The sequence below is a fragment of the Procambarus clarkii genome, chromosome 75 (assembly GCF_040958095.1).
Source record: "Procambarus clarkii isolate CNS0578487 chromosome 75, FALCON_Pclarkii_2.0, whole genome shotgun sequence".
Classification (NCBI taxonomy): domain Eukaryota; kingdom Metazoa; phylum Arthropoda; class Malacostraca; order Decapoda; family Cambaridae; genus Procambarus; species Procambarus clarkii.
The window spans coordinates 25,451,053-25,464,886 of record NC_091224.1 but is presented as its reverse complement, the minus strand read 5'-3'; the positions used below and the strand labels follow the sequence as shown (position 1 = coordinate 25,464,886).

General features: G+C 40.2%; 1 protein-coding gene and 1 long non-coding RNA gene across 5 annotated transcripts in view; one reads left to right on the top strand and one right to left on the bottom strand.

The window, feature by feature from the left end:
• Positions 1-269: 269 nt before the first annotated feature.
• LOC123771674 (calcineurin B homologous protein 1) lies at positions 270-12,341 on the top strand. 3 transcript variants are annotated; one of them, XM_045764311.2, is made up of 7 exons: positions 304-374; positions 1,279-1,341; positions 1,890-1,998; positions 2,442-2,590; positions 5,918-6,032; positions 8,411-8,504; positions 11,905-12,341. In XM_045764311.2, the coding sequence occupies exons 3-7, from the start codon at positions 1,938-1,940 to the stop codon at positions 12,047-12,049; spliced, it is 564 nt and encodes a 187-aa protein (XP_045620267.1). In that variant the 5' UTR covers positions 304-374; positions 1,279-1,341; positions 1,890-1,937; the 3' UTR covers positions 12,050-12,341. The 3 variants fall into 3 exon arrangements, with proteins under 3 accessions (XP_045620266.1, XP_045620267.1, XP_045620268.1); XM_045764310.2 differs by lacking the exon at positions 1,279-1,341 and having other exon boundaries at positions 270-374; XM_045764312.2 differs by lacking the exons at positions 304-374; positions 1,279-1,341 and adding an exon at positions 418-539.
• The window catches only part of LOC138356902 (uncharacterized), a 381,031-nt gene continuing 371,918 nt past the window's right edge, over positions 4,722-13,834 (bottom strand). The window contains exons 3-4 of one of the 2 annotated variants that reach the window (XR_011224707.1): positions 12,877-13,075; positions 4,722-5,055 (exon numbers count right to left, since the gene is read on the bottom strand). This is a non-coding gene — a long non-coding RNA (uncharacterized lncRNA). Of the gene's footprint in view, positions 5,056-12,485; positions 13,076-13,834 lie in introns of those variants that run through there. The other variant, XR_011224706.1, reaches the window with a different exon arrangement.

The window sequence follows — 13,834 nt, the reverse complement described above, 5'->3', positions numbered from 1 at the left end:
TGGGGGGACTACCACTCACAGGCTGGGAATGAAGGACTACCACTCACAGGCTGGGAATGGGGGGAGGGACTACCACTTACACCATAGGTATGGCGTGTATAATAAGTGAAATCTACTGAAATCTGTGAAAGAAGCATTTTTCACTGAGCTGGGGAAGAGTTGTCGTACATACAGAACATTGTGAAACACAACGGTCTAAACGACAGCCAGAGGTGATGGGGGAGTTGTGTGGAGATATTGTGGGGGGGGGGGAAGGTTACACAGTGCTGCTTCATCCCACAATACACACACACACCTGCCACCACACCTGCTTGACCAGCAGCAGTCGTTGGGTGTAGCTCTCCTGGCGAGGTCTCGCTCTCTCTCTCCACAAGGTGCGCCGCCCCACCCTACACCAGTACACTGGGAACAGCAGAGTGTAGTGATTGTGACGATTGTAATATAATGAACTTTGGGAATTATCCATTATCGGGAAGGTCGCTCTTACCTATATTGTATGACTTTTAGTGAAACTCGGGACAGTGCAGGAGGAAATATAGGTATCTTATAGACATTGTCGGCATGCAGTAGCCTAATATCCAGATAAGAAAATTAACACAATAACTTATTGCACCACAATCCAGGGACAATTGTATATAAATTATCGCCAATCACACGTGAAACCGTCGTCGATATCCCAATAACTATCGAGCAGTAAGCTATAACATATAAGTAACCTCTCCAACTTCATCTAGTACAAAGCCTACCTTGTATCCCTGTATCGACATTTATATTTTCTAAAATTTTTATAAATATTTGTGACAATGTTAATAATGCTCAACTTTTGCTAAGTGATCGTATACGCTATAATAATTGTAAACACTCCCACATGTCCTGGTTGTACAGTAGGCTTACTTCTCAACTTACAATCGAGAATTTCTGGTTCGAGTCCCGGGCGAGACGGAAATGGTTGGGCGCGTTTCCTAATCACCTAATGTACCTGTTCACCAAGCAGTAAATAGATATCCAGGAGTGAGCTGTTTGTGGGGTTACATCATGGGGGGTCAGTAAATCGACCTTGGGGAGACCTCGATATAAGCCTAACATGTATATATACACTGGCTGCCTGTCCCCCAATACAATGAACTATGTTAGAGTTTAAGAATTGTCCGAAATATTGTGTGCATGTGCACCTGGAGGTGTACTCCAGTGCTCGGGGTGTAAACACTGTTAGTTTAGTCCTAAATAATGTTCACAGCTAAAGTATTTATCTTATGTTTCCCTTGGGGATTTCTACAGGAAGCCGGCGGCTTGCCAAACAAAAAAAAACCTGTTCCTGAGGATTTTTCAACTCAGTGATTAGTAAGTTGTACTAATTAGTAAGATTAGTATGTCATTGTGATAGCCTTAATAACCCTTCCGTGGCTGACATGCTCTTAAACCTAATGTGAAACGAATAACTGAACATAAGTATGCTTATATATAATACAGCTATATATATATATATATTATATATATACATATATACATATATATATATATATATATATATATATATATATATATATATGTATATATATATATATATATATATATATATATATATATATATATATATATATATATATATATATATATATATATATATATATGTTGTTGAATACGACCGACGCCGAACGGGTAAGATTAATAATTCTAACATGAATCTTCTCAATATTTCTTACGTTTTTCTTCACTGCCGAAGGTATTGGAAAAATTAACTCTCCAAAATTCATTTTTTATATTTTTATTTTTGGTCTGACGCCTAAAAGCGTTTCGCAAGGGCTTCTTCTTTAATGCACAAAGGAAGCTGTAAAGGCAGAACACATATATTATATATAATATATATAAATAATGTTCTGCCTTTACAGGTTCCTTTGTGCATTAAAGAAGAGAAGCAGTGGTCGCCAGCCGAGACGATGGGGAACAACTCAAGCCTCCCACACCACGACCTTAAGGATATCCAGGCGGAGACACAGTGTAAGTATGAGGCATCTCCAGTATGACCAGACGGTGTCTAGAATAGGAAGAGATGGTATCAGGAGTATGAGATGATATCCTGTGAGTGAACAGGCCTCCATAGTGACAGTATTGGGCATTTTTATTCATCCTTTGAATGAACATGCCGGCATATTGACAGCACTGGGCACCTTTACTCATCCTGTGAGTAAATATGCACCTCACACCCACAACCCCCTTATAGGGAGAAAACCACCGAGGCTTGGTCCTGTTTTATAAAAAAAAAATTAACAGGTAACTATTTCAGCTTAAGTATAAAATATTTTTAAGCAGGAAAATACTGCAGGAATAATAATATTAAATGAAACATTTAATTTTCTTAACTTAGGAAATATTCTATTCTTTGGTTTACTTGACACCAAAAATGTAGAGTTTATGTAACTTTTACTTTTTAATGTGAACAGTTCTGACGGGAGAGATCAAAGAGCTGTACAGCCGCTTCACCAGCTTGGACACCGGTAACAAAGGATGGTTGTGTCGTGAAGACTTGCTCTGTATTCCTGAACTGTCAAACAACCTTCTTTGTGAGCGCATCGTTCACGCTATCTTCAAGGTGAATATTATGTTATTTTGAAGGGGTCAGGATAAGGATTTGGGATGGGACGGAGGGGAAGGAATGGTGCCAACCGCTTGAACGGTCCGGGATTGAACGCCGACCTGCATGAAGTGAGACTGTCGCTCTACCGTCCAGCCCAAGTGGTTGGACTGTATAGGGGCAGATATATTTGTATAGGAGCAGTTATATTTGTTATAAAGGGCGTGGTATATTTGTATCATTGTGGTCGAGTCGGTTAGGGCAGGTGTCTGGGATTTTCCAGAACGCAAGTTCGAGTCACTCCATTGCCCCAAAATTATTTTCATAATGGCGTGATATATTAATGTATATATATATCAATTATGTGCATATACTACGGCTGAAAAGGCCGACATCACTGGCCTCAGTGAAACATGGGGCCGAGGGGACATGACTGAAGGGTAAGCAACCTCTCCTCTTACAAATAACGTCGCTTGTATGGGCCCCTACCAAAAATTGTCGTTATCCAAAATTTTGGGTCCTCTGGTAGATTAGGAGGGCAGCAAGTTCTCCTAAGGTTTCAAAACGTCATGAAAACTGTTCATATGTCCTTTCCTAACCTAGCAGACTAAACCACAGGACCGAAAACAGAAAACGTGACAGTACGTCACTGTCGCTAGCAGATTCCATTTTCTATTACGGTAATTTTTAGCCTTAGTGAGCATACGAGCGAAAAGCGACGTTATTTGTAAGAGGACGGGTTGAGCACCCACCATGCAGAGAGGACAGAACAACAAGAGCAGGCGGGGTAATGCTATGTGTACAAGAGGACTTGGATGCAACCAACAATGAGGAACTGAGCACCATGGGTTCCTCAGAGTCTGTGTGGTGAAACATACTAACTCAGGATGGTAGCAAAGTAACCGTGGGAGTATGCTACAGGGCTGACACAGCAGTGGAAGAGGAAATTACGGGTCAGCATAATGTGATCAATGCGACATCTGAAATCCAAACCCCTAATAATGGGGAACTTTAACCACGAGACTATAGAGTGGATCAACCTAACATTACAAGCAGAACGTGAACAATTTATCGACCTCGTGTAGGACTCCTTCCTCATACAACATGTGGAAGAAATACAACATGTGGTAGAGCCCACACGTGGCAACAATATATTAGATCTTGTCCTGACTACAGAAGAGGGTATGATTGATCAAATTCATGTGAGGGAAAAGCTAACCCCTCGTGCGACCACCATATTTCAAGATGGACTACGAATATAGAAACCCACATAAAGGTTAAAGGTGAAGAATTTTTAGATTACCAGCGAGTTGAATATCAAGGAATGAGAGAGGAACTACAAACCATAGGAGGTTTGTCCTCCTGGAGGGAGCTGATGGGCGAACATGACACGGAAGCAGCATGGCAAAATTTCAAAGTCTCACCGAACTCGTTTAAAAATATGTGCCGAAAAGAAGAAAGACAAGAAAGAGAACTCGATGGATGACACAGGTCGTAAGACGAGCATTGGTAACCAAGAGGAACCTCTGGAGAACGTGTAAATCCACGATGGACGTCACTGATTATTAGTTATGCAAAAAGTCACTAAACTTGGCCACTCAGAAAATCAGATCAGTCAAAAGAGATTATCTTGAGGTTATCTTGAGATGATTTCGGGGCTTTAGTGTCCCCGCGACCCGGTCCTCGACCAGGCCTCCACCCCCAGGAAGCAGCCCGTGACAGCTGACTAACTCCCAGGTACCTATTTTACTGCTAGGTAACAGGGGCATTTGGGGTGAAAGAAACATTTTGCCCATTTCTCTCCTGCCTCCACCGGGGATCGAACCCGCAACCTCAGGACTACGAATCCGAAGCGCTGTCCACCCAGCTGCCAGGCGCCGACTACGAAAGAAAAATTGTCCAAAACCTAAAGAAAGGTCCAGAATCATTCTGCGTCTATATATGAGGTAAAACCAAAACAAAAAACTCAATTGGGCCCTTAATTACTAGCTCAGACTAACCAAGCTGTAATGGATGATAAAAGGGCACCAAACACTAAACTATTATTTTTACATCAGTGTTTACACTCGAAAGGTTGGATGACAGCCCATCACCCACACAAGTGTTTGAAGGAGGGGAGGAGAATGTTTTTTTTTTTTTTTTTTTTTTTTTTTTTTTTTTTTGAGATATATACAAGAGTTGTTACATTCTTGTAGAGCCACTAGTACGCGTAGCGTTTCGGGCAGGTCCCTGGAATACGATCCCCGCCGCGAAGAATCGTTTTTACAAGTACACATTTTACTGTTGCGTTAAACAGAGGCTACAGTTAAGGATTTGCGCCCAGTAAATCCTCCCGGCCAGGATACGAACCCATGACAAAGCGCTCGTGGAACGCCAGGAGTGTGTCTTACCACTGCACCATGGAGACTGGTATCGGTTCGAGATTTCTTTTTTCTTCTTTATTCTTCATTTGGTGTAGATCGGGTCCGGGATGGGCCACTCATCTGGGGAAAAATAAATAAATAAATAAATAAACAAACAAAAAATAAATAACGAAATAAAACTACTACAAAAAAAATACAAAACCAAAAACCTTTTGTTGTGCTATGAGAAGTGTAACTACCCTGATGTTGCTAAGATTAACCTCCTTCAGCCAACACAATCAGCTCTAGTGCTCCAAGACACCAGCCAGGTCACAAACACTAGCCCCCCCCCACCCCCACCTCCCCCCCCACCCCCCAGCCAATGTACTGACAACCCAACATAACACATACACAAACAAACAACACACACACATATGTCAACCCATGGTGGACAGGCCACCCAACTTTCAAACCACCTCTCTCTCTACACCCGCATCCTCTTCCTGAATTTCATCTCCCCATCCCTCTACCTCCCCCCCCATCCTTTCCAATCCCTTTGGACATCAAAGCGAAAGGGATCGAGATTCGAATGCAGGCGCGGCGACAAGACTGTGACCTGCACCGGGCTGACTGACTATAATTTCTCTATACTGAAAGTAATTTCTCTATACTGAAATTTCTCCATACGGAAATATCCATACTGAAATTTCTGACTATAATTTCTCCCACCAGCTGATGTTGCCGCCGCCGCTTTTCCGGTTTTTTCCTTTCCCAAAGCAATTGGGTGTGGCTCCGAAGGCTTACCTTTGGAGTAGGTACCTTTGGGAGTACCGTCCCCTCCCAAGATGAGGGAGGGGACGGAGTGGGTAAGGGTGACGGGGAGGAGGGAGGGTGAGTAGTGAGGGTAAAGGGGGGGGGGGATGAGAGAGGGGTAGATGTTTTGATGTATTCTGAACCATTTTATTTGTTCTTATTAAAGCACAATTTTAATTTCTCTCTATAGGAAAGTGAAAATGAACAGTTGAACTTCCGTCAGTTTGTGCATAGCATGGCTCGCTTCCGCAGGATAAAAAACAGCAAGGAAAACAAGCTGAATAATCGGATCGAGAAGCTACGATGTAAGTAAAGCTTTACAGAGCAATGTGCGGGCACGGTGTGTGTAGAGGTACACAGTACCTCTACTAGTACCTCTGTACTGTTCCTCAGTCCACCCAGACTGGTAACAACGGAACCCATAATGGGCAGGAACCGTTCTGCCACCAGACGACCATTACTCACCTGGAACACGGCACCACCGTGTTCATAATCAAGCGGGGAAAGCCTAAGCCTCCTAAATTGTCTGATCTGACTCCAGATTTTTATATTTATTTTCTTAATTTTCGTTTACATACAGCATTACAATGTTGTATTACATAATTTATTACAATACTGTATTACATAATTTATTACAATACTGTATTACGTACCGTATTACAATACCCTTACATACTGTATTAAAACACTATTACATACTGTATTTAATGCTGTATTACAATACTGTGTTACAATACAGAATTACAAGACTGTATTACAGAATAATATTTAAATACTGAATTAAAATACTGTTTTTTATGTATTTAGTACTAATTATTGCTGTAGTCTGCACTGGTGAGGGAGCGAGCCATTGTAGAGAACCAGCGGGGCACTAGGCTATGTTCCTCTCTCTCTCCCTCTTCCCACTTTCGTTCCCTTTTTCCAACTCTCCCACTCCCCACTCTTCTCCCTCTATTTCCCACCTCTCTCCCCGTATTATCCAACATCCCCAATCTTCCTTTCTATCCAACTTTCTCTCCCATCATCTACCTTTCTCTCCTCACCCACCTTTTCCTATCTTCTCCCCCCCCCCCCTTTTCAGCCTTTTCTTCTCTATCCTTTTCCCTCCCTTTCTCCCACCTCCCCCCCCCCCTTTCCTTCTCCCGTTTCCTCCCCATTTCATCCGGGTAAACTGCTGGAGCAGTCATAGACTACGGGCTCACCATAGCTCGTGTTACTTGGAACTTTTTATTCCAGGTAGCAAATCTTTAACAACAACAACAATAATTCATAGAAATCTAATGTTTTCACAACCCTCTGATTTAATTTCATTCTTCATAAATATCACAAGGAGAAAGGCCCTTTGATGCTGATATTTATTAAAGCATGGTAGTTGGGCCGACCCCGACTGGCCTGTGACACACATACCCCACATGTTGTATATGTGGAAAGTATGATGAGGCTTGCCTCACGCGTCTGGCCTCCTACTTTACGCAGATAGACAAATAGACATATTATTTAGATATAAATTTGGGTACTGAGGATATATTAGTGTAGATTAGTATAACGTGTCTTAGAATTGAGAAAATGCAAAAAAAGAACCGAGATTTAAACAAATCACTACTCAACAAAAACTTGTGATAAGCTGGAACATCGGTATCACTATTAATCCTTTTTATAATTTACTTCTGTTTGTCTGCACCTTCATTTAGTTGCTTGGCATCTTCTATAAATGTCTAAAAGTGGTTTCCCTATTTGTCAGAAGTGAAGCGGTCCCATCACTGACTAGTTTTGGTGGATAGACAATACCATGAACAGTATTATTAAAGTTACTGGATGTAATCTGCATTACCTCCTGTATCTACAATCTATGGATGATGAGTGATGGAGAATGCCATGAGGGACAATGCTATATGGAAAACTTCAGTGTTTTCCATGTAACGTCGTCCCTCATGGCATTCTCCATCACCCATCATCTATATTGTTGGCCAGACCACACACTAGAACGTGAAGTCATTCTCATCGACTTGAGAATGGTCCAGAACGGACCGAAACGTCGTCGTCCTTTCACTTTCTAGTGTGTGGTCTGGTCAACATACTTCAGCCACGTTATTGTGACTCGTCGCCTTCATTTATTTATTTATTTATTTATTTATTTATATACAAGAAGGTAGATTGGGTTTGTGAGAATACATAGCATGGTGTTTACAATCTTGTAAAGCCACTAGTACGCGCAGCGTTTCGGGCAGGTCCTTAATCTAACAGATAATTTTAAGTAGGTAAATTCTAGCAGAATTAATAAAATGATAACATATACATTGCAGGATACATTTCATCATCCATAGAGTGTAGATACAGGAGGTAATGCAGATTACATCCAGTAACTTTAATAATATTGTTCATGGTATTGTCTATCCACCAAAACTAGTCAGTGATGGGACCGTTTCACGTCTTGCATGGGGTTCAATCTTCGACTGCCCAAGTGGTTGGGCACCGTTCCATCATTCCGTCATATTATCCCAGCTCAAAACCTGTCCTCGTATCTCTTCCCCCCAAAAATATAGTCATGCTGGAATAGCACTTCGCCTGATAATTACCTTACTTCACCTGCTCCTAATATTTAAATTTATGTTATGAGAAATCTCATTATGCTTATAAAAGTGCTTTCTGTACTAAAGTTTATACTTCTGGTGTATTTTTTCAGTTGTGTTCAGAGTATATGATCTTGATGATGATAACCACATCTCCTTGGGGGAGCTTCGGGAAGCGCTCCATGCTATGGTCGGGGAAAATATCAGGCAAGTGACATCTTTGATGAACTTTATATTTTAGTGATGCACTGGAAATGTCAGATTAAAATAACCCGTGGCTCACAAGTGGCATAATTAAATCAATCAACAAAAAACATGAATACGAAAAGAAATTCAGGAGTGGCCTAATTTCAATGGAAGTAGTTAAAAGGTACTCATCAGTGCTTACCAGTATCATAAGAAAAGCAAAACTTTCATATTATGAGACTAGATTCAAAGAAGCAAAAGGCAACATGAAAAGCACATGGAATACCATCTCTAACATCCTGGGAACTAAACAACACTCCCACAACCAGATAACACTCTCTAAGGATGGCCTTACACTGTCATCTGACTTAGAAATGGCGAATGAATTTAATAGCTTCTTTTCATCGATTGGTGCTAACCTTGCAAGTAAAATCCCACAGACTCAGACACATATCTCTCAGGCAGCTATCCAAACTCTCTTCTCCTCTCACCAGTCAGCCCGTCAGATGTTGTGTCCATCATACACTCACTAAAAACCAAAGCTGGGAACATCAGTGAAATCCCATCCATTGTATACAAGAGCGCCTCCCATGCCCTTGCACCACCTATAGCTCTGCTGTTCAACAAATCCCTTGAGTGTCATACCTTCCCTGATATCCTTAAAAACGCAAGAGTAACGCCAGTTCATAAAGGAGGTAATCCGTCAGACATAAACAACTACAGACCAATATCGAACCTACCCATACTATCAAAAATATTTGAAAAAATTATCTACAAACAGCTCTACTCCTATCTCGTAAAATTCGACATTCTTAGCCCCTGTCAGTTTGGCTTCCGCTCTCAAAAGAGTACCAACGATGCAATTATTAGTCTCCTTGATATAATTTACTCTGCCCTTGACAAAAATGAGTTTCCAATTGGACTCTTCATTGACCTGAGAAAGGCCTTTGATACTGTTAATCACGATTACCTCTTATGTAAACTCCATCATTATGGAATCCGAGGCCATGCACTGGACTATATCCAATCCTATCTTAGTGATAGACACCAATGTGTAGCCATCAATAATATAATCTCTCCCATTCTACCAATAACCGTTGGAGTGCCTCAGGGCAGCATCTTGGGACCCCTACTATTTCTTATATACATTAATGATCTGCCTAATGTCTCTAACATTCTGAAACCTATTTTGTTTGCTGATGATACTACCCTCATTTACTCCAACCCCAACCCACATACACTAAATGATGTTGTTAATAATGAACTAAAAAAAGTCCACTTATGGATGTCAACCAACAAACTAACACTTAACATAGAAAAGACCTACTACATCCTATTTGGAAGCAAATCTACAAATGCAATTCAGCTTCAGATTGACAATGTAAATATTAGCAATAAAAATGATGGAAAGTTTCTTGGCATATTCCTAGACAAGAGACTCAACTTCAGTACCCATATACAACACATAACTAAGAAAGTCTCTAAAACAGTTGGTATACTCTCCAAAATCAGATATTATGTTCCTAACTCTGCTCTCATCTCTCTATATTATGCACTAATCTATCCCTATCTCAACTATGGTATCTGTGCATGGGGTTCAACCACTGCAAACCACCTCAGGTCCATCATCACCCAGCAAAAATCTGCTATCAGAATAATATCAAATTCTGCTTTCAGACAACACACAGCCCCCTTGTTTAACTCCCTAAACATGCTAAACATAATCTCACTCCACAAATTCTCTTGTGTCAACTACATTTACAAAACCCTATTCTTAAATGCAAATCCTTGTCTGAAACTCTTTCTGGACAGATGTAATAGGACCCATTATCACCACACCAGAAATAAATATCTCTTCGATATCCCCAGAGTTAAACTTAATTTGTGTAAACACTCTATGCAAATAAAGGGACCCAGTTTATGGAATTCACTCCCTACTGAATTGAAAAGCTGTCCAACTTTTACATCATTCAAAATCAATACTAAAAAGTACCTAATTTCATCTTCATAGTTTTTCTCTTTTTGCCTTAAAATTGCACTGTATCTATTGCTACCCAATCTCCCAACCTTTTTGTTCCCAATTTGAACATCTTTACCATTGAGATCATTGCTGTTTTCTTATATGTGCTGCCATTTTATTGTATGGTGTTTATAAATCTTGTTTATCTGTATCTTTTGCTACCCAGTCTCCCAATCTTTATGTACCCATTCTGAACATCTTTACCATTGTGATCATTGCTGTCTTATATGTGCTGTCAATCTGCTGTATGGTGTCTATTAATCTTGTTTAAATTACTAATCAAGCTGTCAATGTAATCAGAGCTTTAATATAACAATGTGCTTTAATATACTTACTTATCTCTCTCATCTCATTTTTCTCTTGTAATGTATCTTTCATTTATCAATTCTGATTGAACTTACCTACTTAAAATTATCTGCTAGATTAAGGACCTGCCCGAAACGCTGCGCGTACTAGTGGCTTTACAAGAATGTAATTACTGTACTATCCAATGTATTCTCACAAACCCAATGTACCTTCTTGTATATATATAAATAAAATAAATAAATAATAAAAATAGATTCATTGATGATTAATGTGGCAATAAATGCCAGACTTCTTGACGATTAGTGTAGCTGTAAATGTCAGACTTGTTGAAGATTAGTAGGTGTTGTATATGTAAAATTTGTTCATGATTAGTGTAGCAGTAAATTCAAATGTTTATTCAGGTAAAGTACATACATACAAGGTGTGATACAAATATTGATGAATTTATAGATAGAGCTAGTACATACAATGCCTATAGCCACTATTACGCAGAGCGTTTCGGGCAGGATTTCGGGCAAATTTCACACTTATCCATGATTAGTAGGTACTGTATATGCTAGATTTGTTGATGATTAGTGTAGCTGTATATGTAAGACTTATCGATGCTTAGAGTATGGTAAAGTGGGAAGTGAAAATGATATTGAGGCCTTATGAAGAAATCTACATGAACTCCACAAATGGTCAGAAGACTATTTTTAATATTGAAAAATGAAAGGCCTTGCATGTGGAGCATAACAATCTACATTACAAACAATCCTCAAATGATGACAAGAGACCAGAAGCTAGCAGCCTATATCTCTCGTCGTCACTGTTAGTACAGTGGTTTTTACAGTGCTACATTTAGGTTTAGAAATCTAGTTTTTTTAAAAGATTTTTGTATAGTGTATGTTGGAAACTGCTAAATTGGAAATATAAAAATGTAAATAATGAGGCTACAGAACATAGAACTGGGAAATCTAACATTTTTCGGGGGGGGGGGTAGAAATAGCCTAAGCTACTCTATCCCTTTGAGATGTATTTATTGCTTATCTCAATAAACATACTTGAACTTGAACTTGATCTAACATTTATTAAATTAAGTAATCTATTTTACAGCGAAGAGCAACTCAACAATATTGCTGAACGGACCATTAATGACGCTGATCTTGATGGTGACAAGATGATAAGCTTCGATGAGTTTTGTGCTTCTTTGGAACGTACAGAATTTGAAGAACTGATGACCATAGTGTTCCTTAGGTAATCAAATCTTTTTTTAAGAAACTTAAAGGTTGCTTAACATTTTTTTCCATTTGTTTTTAATGAAGCCTACATATATTTGTTGATTAAGGTAAAGCTTCTTAACTAATTTTTTACTATTTTTTTTAAATTTTAACAAAGCACTCTTTTGAAAGTAAATAAGTTGAATATTTTTAACATTAGTTACAAATGTACCGGTACAGTATCAAAGATGTCATTATATATATATATTATACTTACGTTTTGCTGAATTTATATATAATAGAAATATAGAAATAAATATGTTAAACATACAATATGTGTTTTTTACCTTATCAAGACAAATATATGCAGTATGCACACAGAAATCACAATAGCGTGATGTAAATTAACTAAATCAAGATCTGCAGAACACCGAATACTTATTATCTATGAGTAAAAGTAAGGCAAATGTCTAACATATTTTTCCTTGAGAATCAGGGCATTTAGAGTAGCATATATTGGCCTAACACGTGACAGATAATAATGCCCCATTCCAATACATAATTTAAATTCGTAAATTAACCAGTAAATGCAGAATACACATAAAGGGCAAGGTCAACATTACTCCTACAAGTCAGGGTAAGTAGGCTGCGGACAGCGGAACACTTAGGGGCCAGCGCTGCACCCCCACTCCGCAAGGCCAGCAGGCCGGACACCCAAAAGTCAGGATTTCCAGAACTGAAAAAAGGTACAGAGTCGGGCATACATGGCTGGTAAATGCTGCTAGGTAAGCAGCATTCGGGGAGTGACCAATGGAGCACCTTCTGGTGCATGGGTAGTCTTGGTGTCCGTGTGGAGTGGGCGTATTACCTTGTGCGTGCTGTGCACCGCCATGCCAGGTGGTCCTCGTGGGCATCGTCATCGCTGTATCCCGCCCTCGCAGAGGCTGGCCCCAGTGTGGGTGAGTAGGTCCTGCGTGCGCCCATCCGTGTAGTCCGTCGAGAGTGTTCCTCGGGCGCGATCCAATGTCCTCCGTCCATGAGGTGTTCCCCGACGGTCTGTAGTCGTTCTGGAAATATTATGGCAGTAAGGGTTGGCAGGGGAGGACATGTGGCATAAGTAGGGCAGTGTGGTAGGGAAGGGGGGGGGGGAATTAAACGCTCCCGAAAACTAAACGAACAGGGCTACATGCAACAAGCTGAAAACAACATTGCACAGATCATATACACTGACGGATCACTCAATACAGCTACAGGGAGGGTAGGAAGTGCTGTTATTGCTCATCAGCCCGATGGCAGCACAATTCAAAGAAATATCCGAATTACTAACTGGGCGTCCACAATGCAAGCAGAGTTGGTAGCAATACTGGTAGCACTCTAAATTATTGACAACACTGAAGTAGACAGCTTAATTATTTCTGACTCCCTTTCCTAACTGGTCCTGCCTCTCAACTGTCAATCAACAGGTGTACAGGTTCCTGAGCCTATTGGGCTCTATCATATCTACACTTGAAACTGTGGAATCAGCCTCCACCACATCACTTCCTAATGCATTCCATTTGTCAACCACTCAGACACTAAAAAAGTTTTTTCTAATATCTCTGTGGCTCATTTGGGCACTATTTCCACCTGTGTCCCCTAGTGCATGTGCCCCTTGTGATAAACAGACTGTCTTTATCTACCCTATCAATTCCCTTGAGAATCTTTAATGTGGTGATCATGTCCTCCCCCAACTCTTTTGTCTTCCAGCGAAGTGAGGTTTAATTCCCGTAGTCTCTCCTCTTAGTTCATTCCTCTCAGTTCGGGTACTAGTCTGGTGGGAAACCTTT

Coding starts and splice junctions, on each gene's coding strand:
- LOC123771674 (XM_045764310.2), top strand. CDS start 1,938: ATGGGGAACAACTCAAGCCTCCCACACCACGACCTTAAGGATATCCAG. Junction 6,033..8,410: donor TCGGATCGAGAAGCTACGAT/GTAAGTAAAGCT, acceptor GTATTTTTTCAG/TTGTGTTCAGAGTATATGAT. Junction 8,505..11,904: donor ATGGTCGGGGAAAATATCAG/GCAAGTGACATC, acceptor TCTATTTTACAG/CGAAGAGCAACTCAACAATA.